Genomic DNA, 21,494 nt, shown 5'->3' on the forward strand with positions numbered 1-21,494 from the left:
GGACAAAAAAAAAAAGCAGAGCACGCAGTATTAAAAAAAAAAAAGGAGAGAAGAAGTAAACTGTGATGATGTGCCCATCTGCTATCTCTGCTTATCCTGGTATTTTGATGAAAGTATCATTGATTCTGTGGCTCTTTTAACCTCAACTGAAGGAAAATTATACTTAAATGCCAATCCATACAAGTACAGAATTTGTACTTGTATGGATTAGGATATCAAAGATATGCTGTATATCTTTGATATAATAGATAGTTTGCTTTTTGACAACACTGATGGTCAGAATTATTGCCACCTGGTTCCTTTCACCTTTATAGTTCCAAATATCTGCATATGAATTCTTTTCTAAACTATCTGAATAGTTCCCTTTTTCATTTGTTTTTTTACCAAACAAAAGAAAAAAGACATTTATACAAGTAGTGAAATAGTCTCAACTGACTATGAACCCCTGGCATACTTAGTGGCACATTTGTGACACAAACATTTAGTTAGCAAGGCAACATTTTACATATCTCTTGTGCCTGGCTGGCAGCATTTTCCACTCGTTCACTTCTGAATAAGTTTTAGGGAGTTTTAGGTCATAGCTTATTGCTAGTCAGTTACAAAGCGTTCACTTCTTTTTTTCCATCTTTTCATATGTGGTTTGAGTCTTTATCCTGCTGAAACTCTTATTTCTGGGGTTACTTATATCATCCAAACATATCTTGGTAATATTTTGATTCAATCATTCCCTTGTTACAAATCTAATCACCACTTGCACTAGAGACAGCAAAGCAGCCCCACCCCATGATATGACCCCCACCATGTTTTACAGCCGGAGTGTAATTTTCTATTTAGGCTTCATTTCAGCTCCTGAGCACAAACTGAAATAAGTTTATTTTATCTAAAGGAAATAACTGTAATTAAATGTTCCTTTACAACCATCACATTTTATTTGTGCCTTTCCTTCAAAAGGCTGCTGTGTTGGTCTTCAGATTCTTCCACAATTTAAACCTTCACAAACTCCTCTCCGTGACTTTTTTTTTCCTTCCCACTACATCCTGGAGACATCTTTAAAATTTCATGACACTGAAACTTCTTGATAACATTAAGAACTGTTTAAACAACTGTTTTGGTTTTCGCTTTCTAGCCCCAGGACTTATGTTTTTTGGTAACAGCATTTTCAGTAACAGTAAAGCAGAAACAGTAAACACCCCAAATCATTTTTCTTATGCAGCAGAACCATCTTCCACTGATTAATTCATGTCCTATAAACAATGAACATTAAGCTAGATGTCTCAATTTCTCCTGTTTGAGCAACACATTCAAATTCACAAAAAAGGAACAACTTATGGTGACAACGAATGTTAAGTCTACTTTCTTTATTTCATATTCCTTTTGTTATACAAAACTGGTTAACTGGCATTTATTTATATCTATATCAAAATTATGTTCAGATAATTCAGTAAGAATGTGGCCATATTAGTTGTTGAGTTATCTTTGTGTGTGGCTATTAGAATAGAAAAAGTACAGTGATTGTGGGACTGCATGTCATCATGAAAATATGCTACATGTAATACAATTATTTAATTTTGCAATGAGGATATTGCTTATAATGTGCAAAATTACACTTCAGTATATAGAGATAAGATGGGGCAAAGCAATGAGGGCTGCATTCCATTTCTGCACATAGGCATGCTGGTACGCACACAAAAGCAGAACGTCCTCTAAGTGGAATGCAGCCATTACTAATACACCTGCGTCTGTCCAAATCAAAATGTCTGCTGAGAAAAAGGTCGACCATTTACTGCTGTCCAAGCACTCTTCAAAGATACTGCACATTGTGCAACCCTAACTGATCTAGTGTTAAAGATGACAATATTAATAATCACTTTAAAAAGCAAAGTCACTTACACTGTTCGACTACTTGGACTCAACTCATTCCCTGTCATGCCACCTATAGGCATTCACTTCTCTCAAGGTTAATATGGACAGAGAAACTAATAAAGATGTATTCAAGCACTGCAAAAGAGGGAAACTAGTATCAAACCAACATCTGCAAACACATCAAGAACTATTTATATTTCTGGGCTTGGCTCATCTTTTCCATTGCTGCAGTGCAACTTTATAAGAGATATGACAGATCCTTATGCTACTGTATCTTGATAGTGTAAATGTTAAGGTACACAACAGCAGAGCAGATACGGCCCAGTGACAAATGGTAAGGAAGCCAATGTAAACAGCTGACTTGTATATGCAAGTCTCATTTTTATGATGATGGATGAATAACTGCATTTATCCATCCACCCATCCATCCATATTCTTCACCGCTTAGTCCGATTAAGGGTCGCAGGGAAGCTGGAGCCGATCCCAGCAATCATTGGGTGAGAGGCAAGGTACACCCTGACATGTCACCAGTCCATCACAGGACATAACTGCATTTAACAGCCAGGAAATATAATTTTCTGCATCAGCTTTAGTAGACCACATCTTATTATTTATTAAACCTGGGTTAAGTCTGTATTGCAAATACACCTTCAGAAAAAGAACCACTAAATATGTTTGTTTTTATTATTATTATTATTATTATTATTATTATTATTATTATTATTATTATTATTATCTCAACACCTCGGAAAATGCGAATGACACGCCAGAAATAGGTATTGTGGGCCTTTGAATAATACAAAACTAGCTAACATAAGTAAAGTGAAGAACGGAACAACTAGATGTTGGTTGAGTCCTTTTAGTTTAGAGAGTTCAGGTCATCTTTACACGACTCTTGCCAATTTTTATTGTACAACATCTGTACTCCTCTACAGAAAATCCACAGCCATTGTGCGACATTGATTAATTTTTTTTGTTTTGTTTTTCTGCCTTTAAATAATTATACCATTGACAGTGATTTGCAAAGGCACAGAGCTTAGTAAATTACTCTGTGACTAATTAAAATAATCCCATCCACAAATTTTGAGATGTTAAAGGTAAGCTTTCAAAAATACATCTGCAACAGGAAGAGGCCCAAAGATCACTGTGTCCCTTTGTCACTGTGTGCCTTTGAGGCACTTAATTACCACTGCACTTTATAATTAAATAGAGACAGTAACAAATTAACACCAAAACAGAATTTGTGCCAGGCGCGAAGCCATAGTAAATCTAGGCCATAGATTGTTAAAAGTCACTGTCTAAAATAATTGTCTTATGGTCATTATGTACTATTCCTGGATCCTGGTGACTTAAGCGTTTAAGATAGTGTTCATGTAAACACAGCACTGCCTGATCAAGTCTGGCCAGGCCTTTCTTCCTGTTTAATGTCAGCGCTCTATTGGCTATTAAAGGGGAAACAAACAACCCCAATATGTCAAAAATCAGCCCCATTTTATTTTAAATCAGGAAAACCCTGACAGAGAGAGCTGCAATAAATAAGGACATGGTTTAAAACCAGCTTCATGAGTGAGTGACTGGCAGTTAGGTTAAGATGAAACTTTGCTGTGGCTTTGCATTTATAAGCAATGATGGTTTGATGTCAGACCTTAAAATGTCACTGTTCAGTTCTCAGGTACTGGCAAATCTGAAATATGAGACATAAGTCTGCCAAATGTGGCCTCAAGCCTACAATAAGCAAGATATAATAAGACTGAGTTCCTATGAGTAAGTGTAAAACCTCGCTGAACCTCTTTTTATAGTAAGTGTAGGGTACAGTAAGCGTTCCACTGTCATAAATGATCATTTACATTACTAATACGCCACGGCACTATAATATTAAACAAAGGCCACCAACATTTAGATAATGACATATATGTCTGCTGGCTATAATTTTTTTTTTTAAAAATTGAAAAATATTCATCTTTCTTCTTAATGCAAAAATAATTCCGCAATAAAAAAAAAACCTCTGACATAGAGAGCAACCCTGCTTTGGGAGTGTGGTATTAGCAGATCATCAATGTAATCCAATGAATATCTTAGTAGACTAATTAAAACAATATGAGGGATTTAACTGTTTCCTGTTGCCTCCTTCACCAAGCTTCTCAGGAGAAGGCAACGAAGCATCAACTGCTCTATTTATCAAACATCAACGCCAGACTGGAGCTGTGCAGGCCGCCTCTCAGGTGTAAGAATATTTTCATGTGCAACCCTCCCTCACACACACCCCCCTCTCCCCCCCGACCTTTGCTGTAAGTATATATGCTGTCAAACTGTCACAAAGCTGTTCATTCAAAATGTCAAATCTGAAGTTATCAAACTGCTCTAGATTCAAAGTGTGTTTGAACCGTTACCCCCTTCAAGCAGCCCCCCTAATGTGCTCGTATGGATTCCTCTCTGTAGATGCTTGCGAGTTTTGTAATACTGTCAGATTTACTTATTGGTCATTTCACCTTGCCTTCACTCTATATTCACAGCAGAAATTGAAGCTACGGTACGTCCTTATCACCTTCATTCCCATAACACAGTAATAGAGCTGATAGGGCTGAGGACATAACAAATAAAATGCATCTACGCAGGAACACTAAAACACACCTAGAGTCGGAGACTGGGAGCGACTAACCTTCCTCAGAGAAGTAACTGGGAGTATTTTATGGAAGCCATTTCCCCTTACGATGTATTGCATTTGCTATTATCTGTAATTTTATACAGGTATGCATGCTTTCTTTTTTTTTTGTTTGTTTTTTAAATGACTCCATTTTAGACCAGCAGAAAAATTAAAACCCGTAAGCCCCTGCAGAGAAGTATAGCCTCCAACAGCGAGCTGCTTTTTAGACTAGCCAGAAAGGTCATAGCTCTGTAATATAAGAACAAAAACAACAGCCACCATACTTCAAGTAATATTATGTCTTATGTACAACAAAAACCAGGCTTTCTAACTCTGCGCCTATCACCACTGAGCTGTGAACGTTCATTCATTCATTCTATACACCGCTTAAGTCCAATTAAGCATTGCAGGGAAGCTGGAGCCTATCCCAGCAACTATCAGGCGAGAGGCAGGGTACACCCTGGACAGGTCGTCAGTCCATCACAGGCTTGGAAACATTATAAAGGAAAACAAATCATGAAGTTGCATTACTTGCAATATTTATACACAAAGTTGTAGGTTTTAAATTCTGCACATCACACACTGCCACCGGAAGTCTGAGCTATTTATCTCTTAAAATCCTCAAAAAATGCCCTTTGATGAACAGTTGACTTTGGCCAAGATAACAGACACAACGTATTCCCTGAACGTGGACGGTGCCATCACATAAGCCAAGCTGGCGTATCTGGATATCAAGAAGGAAACATCTCTGACAGATATAATGTCAGGTGAATCTTATCTAATCCATTACTAGAAACATCTCTCAAAAAAAGGACGACTCTTTAAATATTCATCCACTGACAACTTTGTCAACACAACTCAATTTTTTGATGGAGGGTTACAATATTTAAATTGTTCAAGTAATCTTTCCTTCTAGTAAATAGTTAGTTTGAAAGACACAAAGACTATTTACAAAAAAAGAAAAAAAGCTAAGTAGTTTCATTGCAAAGAACTTTTTTTGTTATAATAGCAAGATCTTTTGGAGGGGAACGGGTAGGACTGCATTCTTTCAAACCTATTTTTCCACACTTGCCTCATCAGCACATCAGAGGTGATACAGTATAATATCTGCTGGGTCAAAAAAAGTAGAAAGGCAGCAGTCCTGAGACAGCACGCCCTTCTGTGTCCACATGAGATATGTGCACACTCCACATGTGGCTGCAGCAAAGAAGGGGGCGTGTCAGCCCCACTCAAGCAGTGAAGTAAAAGTGAGCACATATAATATTCACCCTGGAGTTGTGTTTTATTGCTTGGCTTGTGTTAGGGTAGAAAGGGAAAGGGAAAGAGGGGGGGGGGGGGGATTTCACACATTTAGCCCATGTACCTGGCTTTGATCGACACAGCCTGTTCACCTCATAGGTGCATGCCCATGAGGCCCCAGGCGGCGTAAAGTCACAGAGCAAAAAAACAACGTGGAGCAGACACTTATATAAGTGTAGATAAAATGAACTTACCGTCTTTGAGTCTAATTCATGGTGCTGTTGAGCTAAGACTTTATCTACACTGGCAGCATCTGTAAACGTAACAAATCCAAATCCTCTGCAAAACAGACACAAAGATGAAAATCAAAACAATGTTAAAATACAAAAAACAAAAGTGACAAACTATCACTCTCACAAATGAAGATTAGGTCAAACACACACACACACACACACACACACACACACACACAAATATATATATATATATATATATATATATATATATATATATATATATATATATATATATGTGTGTGTGTGTGTGTGTGTGTGTGTGTGTGTGTGTGTGTGTGTGTGTGTGTGTATTTAAACTTTTAGCAATAATGTGGAGTAATAACGGGCATAATATTCCCATGACCTTACTACTGTTACATTATTTTTTTGTAAATATATCCCAATCCAGATTGTGGACGTCCTGTAGCAGATTTGAAACCGACACAGAGGACAGTGCTGATCATTATTTGGTATGTAACTGTGTGAAACGACGCTACACCAACATTGTGGTGCAGTCACAAAGTCAATGTCAAATTGCATTCGGCCGCAGCTTTACAGCAGCGAGCATTTAAGCTTATCTGGCTTGCTGTGAAACCACACGCAGGCGCGCGCACCCAGGGACACACACGAACACATGGGCGCGCGGACACACAAAACACACATACACACGCTGGATTAACACTAAACACGGTCAAAGTGGGCGATATCGTCATGTGCACTGGGAAGGAAAAGTAGAAAAGCCCTGTATTTACCTTGAGCGTTTTGTCGTGGGGTCTCTCATCACCATACATTCTCTTATTTCTCCGAATTTACTAAAATAGTCTCTAAGGCTGTCTGTGAACAGAGGAAAATATGTCGGGTCATTTGACAGAAACATATGGGCATGCTGTTGTCACTGCATTTCAAAAACACCCCGCGATGCGCACAGGGGTCGAATAGAGGACTTCAGATGGACGGAGATCAAAAATAACATCGTGCGCACACACTAGTCAGATATCCCATACAGTACACTACTGCACAGTGCACATTCGCACATACGCCGCCAGCCGCTAACGAGCACTCAGTCACAGCGACAAAACAACAAGAAATATTGGACACGGTGTAAAAGAGAATAACAGTCTCACCTGGTGAGGTTTGCCAGCTGAGGCCACCGATAAACATTTTACTGTAAGGGGAAAACACAACAGAAGTGAGTCCAGATGTCAGTTCGGCCATTTTGACGACTAACTACTTCTAAAAGCGACCTTAAAGGATAAAGGAAGACTAGGAAAACACATTCGCGTTTAGTAATTACACTCTATCTCCGTAAAAAAGGGGGAGGCCACTCTCGCTACAAAGCTGTGGTCTTTTCAAAACTGCATCTGGAAACAAACCCGTGCACGGTTTAAGTGCGTACTGTGAGGACGAATCCAGCACGGCAGTCGAAGTCCTCTCCAAGATGTTGTAACATGAAAAAAAATTCGTACCTTAGGTTTAAATTTAGAAAAGATTCTTACCCCGGGTCATGTTGTGAATCATTTAGGCTTCCGGATGTGGCTTGACTCCCGTCTCCTTCCATATCTATTCCAAAACTATAGGCTGGGACTACAGTAACAGTGACAGACACACACAGATAGGGCAGGAGATATGCAAAGCCCCGCTATGAGAATATTACTGAGCCGGGAATGAAAGCGTCACACGTGGGATCAGCTCAGCCCCCTGCTCCCTCCTCCCTCTCTCAGCACGCTCTACCTTGGCCCACAGGGGGCGGAGCCTGGCTCTGTCACCTAACCAATCCAATTGACGTCAATTCAGGCAATCTGCAAACCAATCCTCCGATTTGTCATTTAATTAAGCAATAAGCCACGAGAGGTGCCAGTGGCTTATTGCTCTTCTAAATCAGTGGACACATACCACGAGCAATGTTGTTTTTAATTAATATTGTTTACAGCTTCGTATACAGTTGAAAACTGAGCCTTTCAAAAGCACCAGCCAACTATTTTCCATTATTTACAATTAATTCTTACTCTTCCGCGGTGCAATATAGTCCCTAAGAAAGACTCGAAGAAAAGTGGGGCAATTCTTGTTTTTTTCTTGTTAGTTTTTTAGATAATCTCCATTTTTATGCCTCTGAAGTGTTTATTGAAAAATAATCAGACTTTAATGCAACTGAGAGCTCCATACTGTGTGAAGCAAAGTGTAAAAACAGGTATTTTGCAGCACCAGTAAACTTCCATCTTGTTTATAATTGAATGATAATTGAATACTAACAACTGAATAAAAACAATTACTGTTTGTTTTACCCCACAATCACTGCTTTTTTTACTTTCATACAGGTAGCCAGTGATATCACATGAGAGACGCGTATTTTTACCAAAGAGAAGTATTTAGTTTTGTTCATTAGTGCATTATAGCTTTAAACAGCATCTATACTTTCAGGCTCCACTTTTTCCTAGAAATGTTAACGCACATGTTGAATTATTTAAACATTTGACACACAATAAAAATGTTCAAATGCAGCCGAGATCAGTCAAAGATTTTTTTAAATACATTAAAAGATTAATAAAGAAAGTCCTAACACCCATAAAATCAGTGTTTCAGTGCCCCAGAATAAGATAGTGAATCACTTCATCTGACCCTGAGGTCTCACCTTTAACTGCTATATACATTATTATAGACCCCCTCTAAAAAGGAAGAAGAAAATCCCCATGCGGATCAATAAAGTATGGTTTCCTTACCTACACTGGCATAATTATGGATCTTTCCGTGTAGATGACCTATAATGAGCTGTCATCCCTGCCCTCTGCACAATGTATGTGTAGATAAGCTGCCTCTGCCCTCTAATAACCTTGAGGAAGAAGAAGCTGGGGTAAGATATTAAGAATGAATGAACGTGCAGGACATGGGAAGTAGGAGAAATTTTTATGATCTACATTAATTTCAGAGCATGTTATTAATAGACCACAAAAAAAATCACATTTTTAAGTCAGCTTAAATCCTGCATCGCGCCCCCATGTTTCTTTTTCCTCATTTTTTTTATCATGCACACAAGAAAAGTCAAGCAACAAATATTCTAAAAGTGCAGTTTTCATTAACTGTAACACGAGCAGACGTTGTAAGCTCTCTGTGCGAAATGTGACTTGTGATCCTTTTTTATTATTCACAGTCAGTGTCAGTTCTTTGAATGGGCCTGTCTGTGGTGACTGTTGAGGGTTCTACCAGGGGGAATTTCTTATCTGTCCAGGCAGCATGTTTATGAAACAATGACTGAGATAAAGCCCAAATAACAACACTTTTGTCAGTTATGCGGCTAAAAGTCTGTCATTAGTTATGGGACTCTCCATACTGCAGATGTCTGTGGCTCTGAAACAAAGCTACAGAGGCAAGTGCTGGTAATTCCTTCTAGCATGGGAGCATCAAAGAAAATGGAAATATGACACCTCATGTGAAAGACTATTACTCATTATACAGTCTTTGCACTGTTGTTCCGTCCCAAGCCATTTTGTGATACATTTATGATTACATTGCCGTTGCCAGATGAGAGGTGGGATCTCACGGCATATACCTAAAAATGTGAATACAAGAAATCAAACGCGCTCATGCAGCTGCACAGAGACAAAGAAGTGGAGGAGGCTATAAACTGATGCTGAATAAACTGGGGAATAAAAGGGTTTTAAAGCCCATCACAAGGTGTGCAAAAAAATCACCGTGGATTTAACACATGAAGAGCAACCTCGGTTTTATGCTCAAAATAAAAAAGCAAAACAAAAAAAACAAAAAAAACACGAGGTTAGGGTTCACTGTAGGGTTGTGAATTATTCTGTTTTTGGGAATATTGCTATTATTACCTTTCTATTCTCTGTTGTCATACCATGAAGGCAACCAAGTTAAATGTGACTGAAAGGGCTCAGCAAGCGTGACGTTTTACAGTTTCTTACCGAGGGTTAGGAGCCAGATTTGAAACCAAAAACCACCTGATGCCAAAGCAGATGGGCCGTCTTCTGTGTACAATCTGAGACTGACACCACTGTCATGTATTTCTGCCAAAATGTTGTATACTTATTGGATAATGATATTACTTAAGCTTCCAGTTTGTTTTTAACGCTGGCTGAAGGAAGTTGCATGTAATGTTTAAATAAAGCAATGCTCCTCATTAATCTGCACAGGCACTACAGGCTGGTGAAAGGTTTCTCCTCCTTTTTACTACTTCAGTCTGACAGCCATGCACGGTGGTGCAATTTGGTACTGAAATAATATGAACAGGCTTTTATTTTAATTTATTTTGTGGAAAAAAAAAAAGATTAATTAATCATTTTTTTGTTTAAAATTATATTGAACACACAGTTCTGCCACCATTACTTGACAAGCTTTTGATGAGTTGGTTGAATACATTTTTTAAGAAAAACATTTTTTTTTTTTTTTTTTTTACCCTGCATGCTTAATCAGAATATTCAAGAAAATGCAGAGTGTTCTTGTGTAGCTATAGCCGGATTTCAGCTGTGAAAGATGGTCGATTTCTGAATGAAAATGAATGAAATTCAGCATGCAAGAAACCTCTTTTGCTAACTCAGTCACTGCAGAAAAACGGAAGAATTTGAGGACTGGAGAAAGATGTTAATGTGTGAAAGAGCTGAGGAGGAAAAAGAAAGTGAGAGAAGCAACAGACTCACTGGCGGTGCTGTGAGATGCTGTTTTGAGAAGAAGCATCCTGTTTCCTGTTGCAATATTTTCCTTTTCACCCTCACAATCTGCTCCTGACCTTGAAGAAATTGTTCTCACATCGTGTGTACCCCTCTTTTTCAGCAAATCCTCACATGCGACCTGCCAGGAAAACAGGCATTTCCCATTTAATCGCCAAATGTTTGGATGCATTAATGTCAGTGATAAATAGTGTCTAATGCTGATGTGTACATACAAAATGAAACTTGAAGTCCAAGGGGGATTTTGCATCAAATGCATATCAGCATGCCCATATGAGACTCTGTTTCTCAAGCAGAGCTCACTGTAAATACCTTTTATTACTTCTGTGGATGTTTGAAGGAAGCCATCAGAATGACACAGAGCTATTGCAGAAGTTAGTTTTTTGGATAACGTGAACAATATCTGATCACTGTAGATCGAGCAGTTGCTGCTTTTCTCATGAGAGCTTGTTACAGTGAAAATCGGAAGCCAAGAGAAAGCTGTGGAGAAGGCTGCAGATGTGAACAAATTGTCTCCCTCTAGTGTCCTTGCCTTTTTTGCTTCTTCTGTGCTGAGCTAAAGTGCCTCTCAAGCTGCATGGACAGGGCCAGACTCTAACATACATAATTGACAGGCCTATTTCAAGAATTAGCCAACCACCAAACTTCAGGCTACCTGCTCTTTGATCCAGCCTGAAATAGGATGGCGTATTTTTTAGGAGTCGGCCATTCGGGATCGACGAGTGATGAATCCAACAAACAACATTTTTTTACTCTCTTCATTGATTTGTACATTTCCTCAAGGGTGGTTGTGTTTAAACCCTGTCAACTGATCGTGATTGGTGAGGATTACTGCAAACGTGTATCTTTGTTACCACATAGAGAGACTGTCTGAAGTAAGATCAGTAGGAAGGATGTTCTTATGATGAGTGACTTCCCTCCCCCATTATAGCTTCTGCAACGGCACAGATGAGTTAATTAAACTGTGCCAGAGGCTATGCGCTGGCATCCCAGGTAGATTGGCCACTGTGATATTCAGACATCCACATTATGAGAGAATGAAATGATAATATCCACTTTGAAATATCTATGCTAAAGGCTCCTCAATACTTACTAATTGTGCTTGAAGATTCCTGAACATACAGTATTCATTTGTACTAAGTGCTCAAAAGCACCTCAAGGTACCACAAATTAGTCCGTGGAACCCCAAAGGACCGCAGATTGTTCCTTGAAGTAAAACAAAAACACTCTTAGCCCTTTAAAGTATGCATGAACAGAAGATCCAGTCGAGCTTTTCCTGAATTGCTTATATAATTTCTCTTTCAATAGTGCAGACTGAGAAAGAAAATAAATAAATAAAATCTGCATTTCTGACCTCAGCGGCTCATACTTGCATGCAGGGCTCTTTTAGCCCAATCAGGCTCCTACACAAGTGGATGATGACGACATCATTTACCTGCTCCACTGGGCTGGGAGATAAGCTCATGCCCCTGCAGCTCCCTGGAATGTTCTGGTTGCTGTTTGTATGACTCCAGAGAGAGCTGTGCATCACAGACGAAGATGAACGGCTTTAAAGCAAAGCGAGGAGCCATCCTATCACCTGTACAGGAGATCCACCTGCATGTTGACAGTGGAAAGTTGTCCATCTCGTTTCTCAATTTTAAAAAAAAAAAGAAGCAAATATTAAACCAGGTTACACAGGTAAGTTGGATTTTATATTTGTTGAGGTTTGTTTTTTTCCCACTTCGTCATTATTTTATAAGTTTGTGCCTCCCCAAAATATTACAGCGCATTTACTAAACTGCATTTATTGTTTCCAGCTGACACACAATGAGCTTAGGATTTGCTAGCCTAAAGGACACTGTCGGAGTTTGTTTATATAAGTGCATATCCGCTGCCTGAGACATTTTTAAACATCTCGCAGAGGCTACGAATGGTAAGCAAACCTCTATGTGCAGCCAGCTAAGTAGTGTTTTTCTGGCTTATTCTTTGTTTTTAAACTGTCTTGTTCCCTTTTGCCTCACTTTCACTCTCTTTTTCCCCTAACTGGCTGCCACCATATATTCTCTCGGTTGCCAACCACATCCTACTCTGCAACCACTGACCTTAACAATGACCTTGCCTTGTCTGTGCCATTGAGATGAGAGCGGGAGATACCACATCCACAGCTTTCCTCCCGCTATGCTGCAGGGTTGAATTTTGCCCGTCTCATCAGTCTTTCTAGCTGGGAAATACGGCTTGTTATTTCTTCCAGATTCTTACACATTTTGCTTTTCAGCTAATCAGTACCTCGACTGGAAAAACATTGCTCTTGGCTCAAAGCGATATTGAGTTTTGGCATATAGACCAGAGCTGTCAATACAGATTAGGTTGATCAGATAAAGTTTATCTGCAGCGTGTGAGCGTCCTTTGGTTGGGTACCAGCCTAATTCTGGGCTACAATTGATAAAGTGACCCTGGCTCTAAGGAGATCGAAATTGGCGCCATTGTTTCAGCTATAAACAGGCTGCTGTGGCCTTGTCAAGGTAAGTCACTCTGTGTGTCTGCATGTGTGTAGCACAATAGCACTTGTCTGATGGTGTTTGGCGATAATAAGTTACAAGAGGTGAACAATAGATCTGTAGGCTTCAGGTTATTTGTGATAGTTGTTATGGTTTTCTTCCCTCATCCCTCACTTCTCCTTGATATGAATAGGTCGTAAGCATTTCTGTTAGCTTCATTTGGTGTTTTGCAACAACCACAGTGACACGTAAAGGAAACATTCAAACATTAGAAGACAACATTGCAAGCCATGCCTGGGTGGACATTACTGTTTTGGAGATGATGACACTGGGTTTAAGCTTCTGCTTGCCACGTCCCGGCACTGAAGTGCATGTGAAAATAGTGTTTCATAATTAGGTTAAACAGTCCAAAAAGACATGTCATGAAGTAATTTTGTCATGAAGTCCATAAGAATAGTCTCATTCAGAATCAAGAGCACAGTCCCCATAAGGATCGTGCCTAATTGTAATGTTTAATGATAAATGTCTGTCACCACAAGAGGGCACTTAGACTATAAATATAACAGATTATATGTAGCCTGTCACTCTATTTATGTGTATGTTTGCATATGTTGTTCAAACATCCAAGTTTCTTGTACTGTTGTGTTGTGTGCAAAGCCAAACATACACAAGAATCAGCGATTAGAGTGACTTTTCCTTCCTTAGGTGAGGACTGGGTCCATTCTAGATAGATAGATAAATACTTTATTCATCAGACTGCAGAGAACTCTAAACTACAATGACGTGCTGTTTCATGAACTCCCCTTTTCTCCCCGTGTTAATACTCTAAAAAATGTGCAGGTGCGGGACAACTAGGGTGACAAGTCAGCTTTGCATCTTTAGCTACAAAAATAAAGAAAGTAAAACTTTAAGTGCACAACTGTAAAAGTAATACATTATGTGTTCTTAAAGTCTTCCTGTCTCAGGTGATGCATGCAGCTGAAGGGGAAATGAAATGTATGAGAACACAAGAGGGCAGTACAAAGAAGTAAATCAAGGGTGAGTCTTATTGAATGTGGCTGGAAGAAAGTGGGAAACTCACTCAAAACAAGCTCGGGTGGTGAGATGAAGAGGGGAGGCATGGCAGCAGTAAATGATGCTCGCCCTCTACACCTTGTCAGTTATTAGGAGAAGCCAGAGGAGAAATCTGACATTACTTTGTGCTGTCTACAGAGAAAATAATTGGCTTGCAGGCCAGCTCACTGGCACCTAAAGTACACAGAGAAAGAAATGTTTTAAAGTTCCACAGCTGAACGGAGGCAGACAGATAAAAACAGATATAGTGTGTGGTACACAGATGTTTGGGCACGTCTTCTAGAAATGTCACTTAATCTCATTGATTAGGAGAGGAGAAGATGAAGAGCATAAATGTTAACAGTCGGTTTTGGTTTAAAAGAAGGAAAGAGGGACAAATTTTGGGCATCACTGTGACTAAAGTATCAAACTTTGGTCGATGCTTGAAATGAAGACCAGTGGTTGAAATATAGCAATGAAACTGGGCTTTGGAAAACCATGAAAGTAAGGCAAATCAAAAGCCGTGCTTCACTGCGTCTGAAGTATTTAACAAAAAAAAACAACAAAAAAAATCTGAACATATGTTTTCTGTTCTACCGCGTAGCCACACCTGGACAAATCTGACCTTCATGGATGAGTCATCAGAGGAAAGATGGTATCCTCACCCTGAAATTCTGCTTAAGAAGTTTAGAAATGAAAAGCAAAACAAGCCAAATGCACTTTTTGAAACAAGTCCTGGAAACTGAAGTGGTTTAAATTGATGTTTTTCACTTTGATGTGCAACGACATGTTTGAAGGAATCAAGGCACTGAGTTTCATGAAAGGATTTAGCTCTGGAGGTGAAGCGCTCGTCCTTCAGTCGGAGGGTTGCTGGGCTTATCCCCAGCTCCCCCAGTTCACATGTCAGCACCCTTTAGCAGTCTGCACACCCCTCATCAGGTAGTAGAAAGGACAGAGAAACACAACATTTACCGCAGCGAGGAGGTGGACTGATCAGGTTTTGTTTTCGTGTAGCAGTCAATGCTTCAGGAAACGTTTCACTGGTAGAAAGAGGAATAGATTTAGTTAAATACCAGTAAATTCTAAAAGCAAACATAACAGCCTTTGTAGATGATGCAGGAGAAGAAAAGTAGATGGTTTTCTCAACAGGATAATGATCCTTAACGCACCACAAAATCCCCTATGGACTGTACCTTGAGAGGGTGTAAGCTTAGGGTTTTGCCACGGCCTTGGCAGGAGCCAGCCTACACATCATCAAAAAAATCTCTGGATATCTCAAAAGAGCAGTACAGATAAGACAGCATGAGACCCACAGAATTGGAAACATTTTACAGGAAGGCATGGTGAGAATTTCCCAAAATATGAAGCGATTGACTCATAAGTGGTCATGAGGGTATCTCTCTCTCTCTCTCTCTCTCTCTTTCCGTCTCTCTTATTTTCTTTTTTAAATCTGCAAAAAGAAGTAGAAAGGCAAGAAATCTTTTTGGAAATAAAATGCCTTCGGAAGATGAGTTCCTCCTCCATTCAACATAAACTTTGGGGCAGAGTGGTCCAAGTATTTACCTCTATTGCACAGAAATGCCATCATGCCATGTCAATTAAAAAGTTAAAATCAGTCACACTTCACCTTCCTTTTTTTTCCCCCCTAACTTGGGTCTTGGATGTTAAAACTGTCTGACTGGATGCTGGCAGAAGTACAGACAGTGTTGTGTGAGATTAGAAACAGAACAAACAAAATTAAAAAAAGATAAATAAATAAATGAAGTCTGAAACAAGGGAACTGAGACTGGAAATGAAAACCAATTTAACTCTCTTTGAATCTCAGAACGAGTTTCTTTCTGTCTGAACTTTTAATACAAAGACTCAATTTGACTCCCGTTTGATTTTTAGTTAAAATAAGCTGATTGAAGCCCATTGTGCAGACTGATGTTCAGCCATTCTTCTTATTAAGAATTATATCATTTCTTTTTGTTCTTATGAATTATAAATGACTTTTTGCTGAGTCATTGTACTCCATTTTCTGAGTCAATTTCCTGTTCACACAAAGGAACGTGTTGCAGTAATGATTCCAGGTAGTATGGAAAAAAAAAAAAAGACCTTGCATATTTAACAGCTGTTTATCATTCAGTGTGGGACTTGTGACTTTAACAGCATATTGTTGTTACAGGGTAAACCACAGGGTCACAGGCTTTCCAGGCTCACACCTCTCTGTGTCATTCACAGCCAGGAGGATTCCTTTTTTCAACATTGCGGGTGTTCCTGCACCTGAGAGTTTGTCACTTCTCCTCAACGCAGTGAAGCAGAGATGTGCACCTCTGGACCGGTCTCTCTTTCATGATGTAAATCTGCATTTATCTCTAGTCCTTTCATGCTACTGTTAGCCTGCAGGACAGGGTCTATGAAGTTGAAGCACTTTGCATTTAAAGAAAATACTACAAGGATACATAAAAAAAAGAAATCTTGAGGTAAAAATTCAACAATATTCAGAGTTTTTAAATGTTCACATTTTATTTCAACTTTGCAGGATTAATTTTTGCAGAGGTAACCAACAACAAACATATTTTCTGGCATTTGTCTAGCAAATTGAGCAATATGATGCATGTGCTATTATTTTGGCAACTTTCGGTTTTTAATGCAAATGTGCAAAAATGTATGAAAAATTGCTGGTTGGTGCATTTTTTTTTTTTTTTGGTTTAGTGCAATCATCATGTGAATATCACTATATAACATGTATTTTTTAAGCTGAAAATTGTCTGTGCTTTAATGCTCTGCAGCAAAACACGAGTAAGTTAACATTCTTTGAACGTTCAGTCACCATGCAGATAATTTTCACAAGCGTCACTGATTCATGAAGGACACTTAAGTCTGAGATGTGATCAAAATACAGAAGCAGCACTCTGGGCTCTGAGTTTGTTAAATATAGTGATGCAGCTTTGTCCATTTTTTGCCTTCTGTGCTCCAGACACGCAGTTGGTTTCCTGTTACGTGCACGTCATTACCAGTTTTTACCTCCTGTGCCTAAAAAAAGTTCTCATCTAGTCAACGTTTTCAAGAAACAAACAGAAAAGCATCAATAAACTTCTACCAAAAGACTACATCTAAAATTTTCATCTGTTTTAGGGTGATTTTTTTTTTTTAATTTTTTTTTTTTTTTTTAGAAAATGTAGTAGAATAAAAAAAAAAATGAATACAATGCAAGAAAGTAGTTTGGAAAATTGGAAAATCAAACATAAGATCCATAATAAATCCATGAAAAGCACCTTGATGAGCTCTGTAAGGTCGAGCTACAGTCAAAAACTGGACACTCAGTTACATAACAAACTGTTAGCTGAATGTATAGTGCCATCAAGTGCTTAGCTGCTTTCATTACAACGTTGTTTTGTTTTTGTTTTATTTAGTCACTCACATTCAAGCGGAGAGTTGTAAATAAAATCTCATTAGAAAAGATGCGTCACAATATGATCAAAGTGACATCATACACAATGCAGGATAGCAAGAATGATCTAATTAGCTTTTCATGCTGATGAGCGCTTTCAGCCTCAGTCCTTGTTTCCAAAAAAGTTGGCATGCTGTTGGGATGCTGAATATAAAGAGCATTGCAGGGAGGCTGAGTGTACCAGACAGAGAGTTTACCTCTGAGAGACCATGCAGACAAACTGTAATGAGTGATGTCTATGTAAAAACTGCAAAAATGTGGGGGGAACCATCCTCTTTGTGCAGGAGATGTGAGCCTGAATGGCTGCGATCTTCAGGTCCTCTTGAGGAAGTGTTTTCAGAAGGTCATTATCGGCTGCTCACATTAAAACTATTTAAAACTCTACTCTGCTGAAAAGCAACAGGATAAGAGCGACCTTCGCTCTTTCTGAGTAGACTGAAAAAATACAAACCTGTCCTGTGGTGTGATGAATCAAATTCTGAACACACATATCAAACACTTCCCATCGCAATGCTAGGAGTGTTTGAGCACGGTCTGAGTGCCTTACACAGTCACTCTGTGACTGCCCCATCAATTCTGGACAAAATGTTCCGACACCTATACAGTGTTCTTTTCAGGAGACACCTGGTTTGTTTTGCAAAGCAGGGTGAGACAAGTGCTGCACAAATGACAACAGCTCTGTTGTAAAATAGTCCAGGCACTTTACCGGCTACCCCGCAGTCAGGAGCTGTTTTTAAAAAAAATGCAGCAATTGGACTTCTTAGTTCCACAAGTGTCGCAAAAAGAGGTTCTGATATAACAGAGATGATCATTCCCTCATCCCAGCTAACTTTAAGACATGTCGCTCTACTGAATCAGCTTAAATGTAGGTACAAACTCATTTTATGAACCACCGTATTCTGTTTTTACTTACATTAGAAACAGATGCTAAACTTTTTTGGAAACCCTGTTGCTTCGATGTAATGGCTTTCCAATGATACACCGGTTTTTGTGCTATGAATTGTCAGCTGTTAGTGATTTTTCATTTGTCTTTCAGAGGACCTGAGGCACTGCCAGCGAAAGCAGCCCCAAGTTATGTAGAAACAGTAGAAAGCAGCACGTAGTGTGAGTGGAGCCACCGCTGCTGATGCCACCTGGAAGCGGCTTATTCTGCCTTCTCACGCTCCTGGTGCGAAGAGTGGTTGCCTTCTTTGTTTGGATGGAAGGGCTCTCTGTTGTAAAGAATCGATCTGTGGCCAGCACCATGCCACTAGCCTTGGACGTTTCTGTAATGAGACTTTTGTCAGCGAAATAGGATGAGTCTGTGGTGTGGAGAGAGTCAGAAGGGGACGTTTCCTTTGTGCCAGAGATGAGTTGATTTATGGTGGCTGGGCTGGAAGTTGCAAGCAGGGGATTAATTGTTAGGTGGGGGCTTGTGGTTAGGCTGGAAACGGTGATGGGAGTGGTTGTGAAGGTGTGGTCTTGTGTGTTTGAGGTCTCCCTCGAGGTGTGAGTTGTGCTTTGTGGAGCTGAAACAGAAAGATACCACCACCCGGTGATGCTGCCTTCAGGAGGCAGGGAAACACTGGCAGCTAGAGGGGGCAAGTTGTAGGAGGCAAAGTGCCACCCTCCAGTCCTGCTGGGACGCACGCCTCCGCAGACAGCCTCGGTATGGCACGGGCACCCAAGAACCCGTGCAGAAGTTCGCTGACTCCACAAGAGTAAATAGTTGATGTCGGCATAAAGGTGGCAGGCCCATGGGTTGTTGCCTAAAGTGATGATTCGAAGTGACGTCAACTTGTCCAACACTCCAAAGGGTAGCGAGGAAAAGCGGTTTGCATGGAGGTAGAAGTGACTTAGCACAGAGAGTCTGTCTAAAGAGCCTTGAAGGACCTTCCTAAGCAGGTTATGGGACAAGTCAATGGTCTCCAAGTGTGTTGGCAGGTTAGTGGGCAAAGTCCAGAAGTGATTGTGGCTGAGGTTGAGTCTGCCCAGATTGATCAGAGTGTTATTGATAAAGATGGCCCTCTCCAGCTTGTTATTTGAGAGGTCGAGTATTCTCAGATTCCACTGGTAGGCCGTATCGTTTTTGTCCAGCAGCTGCATACGGTTGAAGGCAGCATGGAGCTGCCAAAGGGAGCGAGGCAACTCTTTGGGTAGCCAGCTGAGCCTGTTGTGAGACACATCAAGAATGCGGAGGTGGGTGTACGGCGTAAGCTTGCAGTCGAGGTTGTGAAATCGGTTGTGGGATAAGTTGAGGGAACGTAGGTTGTGCTGCAAGCCATCCGGCAGCTCCCTGAGACCCTTCCAGGAGCAGTCTACCTCTCTATGGCTGCGGCTGCAGTAGCACACGGAGGGACACACGGCTAGGACACTCGAGACCAAACACAACACGAACACAAGCTCCAGAAGGGCCTCATTGAGAAAAAGCTTCAGCAGCGCATGCCTACTGACAAAAAAAAAGAAGAAGAAAAAAAGTCAAGGGGACGAGAATATTAGTGTACACAGCACATGCTCTTCAGAACCTGGAGACACAGTGTTTAAGTAGAGCTGTGCCTGCACTGTGCTTCAACATGGAGCACAGGACACACACATTAAATGTACAGCTCTCTGCCTGCAAGACTCTTTCTCTCACACATATTCTACATATATATCTGCAATGTGTGTGTGTGTGTGTGTGTGTGCATTTCATACATCAGCGTGCAGTTGGCTTAATGTTTGCTGCGCATCACTTCATTATTTGCAGGTGCACACACATCAATGTTACACGCCACGCTAGCTCTCTTACTGTATCAATGTCCTTTTGCATGCACCATTACATGAGTATTGAAATGTGTCCTTTTCCATAACCGATTAACATTTGACCCGGACTGTGAGATGATATTTCAAGTCTATTGAAGAGCATCGTTCATCAGCAAGGAAGAGAAATCCCTGCAGTCGTTTTTGCTTGGCATCAGTTTGTGTTCAGTCATCAGCGGTTGTCAGTGTAGTCAGTCCCGTGCTCTCAGAGGAGGAAAACTAGCTCAATAGATGGCTTTTTATTAATGACTCCACAGAGAACTCATGCATCAGCTGGTCCAAAGGCAGGCAAAAGACACTACAAGGAGCTTTGCGCTACCTAAACTGCAGTGTTTAAGAGCCAGGGTGTGGCTGAATGTGTGTTTTAAAAAAAAAGAGTCTTTAAATGTGTCAGTAACTCACCTTCTCATCTTATCATTCCAGTCACTTTTTCTCTGCTTTTTTTTTTTTTTTTTTTTTTTTGCTGTCCAGCACCGCTTCCCTCTCCTTCTCCTGCTTTCAAGTTCAGGACCAGCTGGTGCTCTGCTGAAGTTGAATTTTTTTCTTTATCTATGATTGTTTGCCTCCTATATCGTTATTAGAACTTGACCCTTTGCTCTCCTGTCCAGTGCAGGTGTTTTGCCTCCCCTCACCGGCTTGTAGTTCAGTCCTTTTGTCCTCCTTGAAAGCTGAGAGTTTACTAATGCCTCTTATGGATCTTTTGCATTGGAGCGATCGGGCACTGCAGAGTCTGGATTTACTGTGTGCAGTGGAAGTGAAAGGGGAGGGGTGGTGTGTAAAGGGAGGGTGACTATTGGAAAGGGGGAAGGAGAAATGAAGCACATAATGGACGGGTCTCTGCATACAAGAACTCCACATGGGGAAATTCCTGAGACCCTTTTAAATCAGACAGCTTTTCGGATTTAGCGCCACATTTCTTGTTATAACGATTGTTGTGTTCAGATTAACTGGTTGTGCGTTCAGAGTAACATAAACTGTTATCGGTTATCAACTGTGTCATCCTTTCCAAAGAATAACTGTACGGCAGGATGAAGGGCTGTAATTGGC

At 40.2% G+C, this 21,494-nt stretch overlaps 2 protein-coding genes across 5 annotated transcripts in view; both read right to left on the bottom strand.

Moving 5' to 3' along the window:
* Window positions 1-7,655, bottom strand: part of msi2b (musashi RNA-binding protein 2b) — a 248,250-nt gene extending 240,595 nt beyond the window's left edge. For all 4 annotated transcript variants that reach the window (XM_079247851.1, XM_079247850.1, XM_079247849.1 and 1 more), the window contains exons 1-4: window positions 7,518-7,655; window positions 7,146-7,186; window positions 6,774-6,855; window positions 6,001-6,085 (exon numbers count right to left, since the gene is read on the bottom strand). In XM_079247851.1, the coding sequence (XP_079103977.1) occupies window positions 6,001-6,085; window positions 6,774-6,855; window positions 7,146-7,186; window positions 7,518-7,579 (270 nt within the window). In that variant the 5' untranslated portion in view covers window positions 7,580-7,655. The remainder of the gene's footprint in view (window positions 1-6,000; window positions 6,086-6,773; window positions 6,856-7,145; window positions 7,187-7,517) is intronic.
* Window positions 7,656-18,701: 11,046 nt separating this feature from the next.
* Window positions 18,702-20,857, bottom strand: LOC306761310 (oligodendrocyte-myelin glycoprotein-like; the record flags this gene model as incomplete). The annotated part of the gene is made up of 2 exons (XM_079247435.1): window positions 18,702-20,094; window positions 20,850-20,857. The coding sequence occupies 2 exons, from the start codon at window positions 20,855-20,857 to the stop codon at window positions 18,702-18,704; spliced, it is 1,401 nt and encodes a 466-aa protein (XP_079103561.1).
* Window positions 20,858-21,494: the final 637 nt, after the last annotated feature.

This window comes from Telmatherina bonti (genome assembly GCF_933228915.1).
Source record: "Telmatherina bonti genome assembly, chromosome: 10".
In the NCBI taxonomy this organism is placed as follows: domain Eukaryota; kingdom Metazoa; phylum Chordata; class Actinopteri; order Atheriniformes; family Telmatherinidae; genus Telmatherina; species Telmatherina bonti.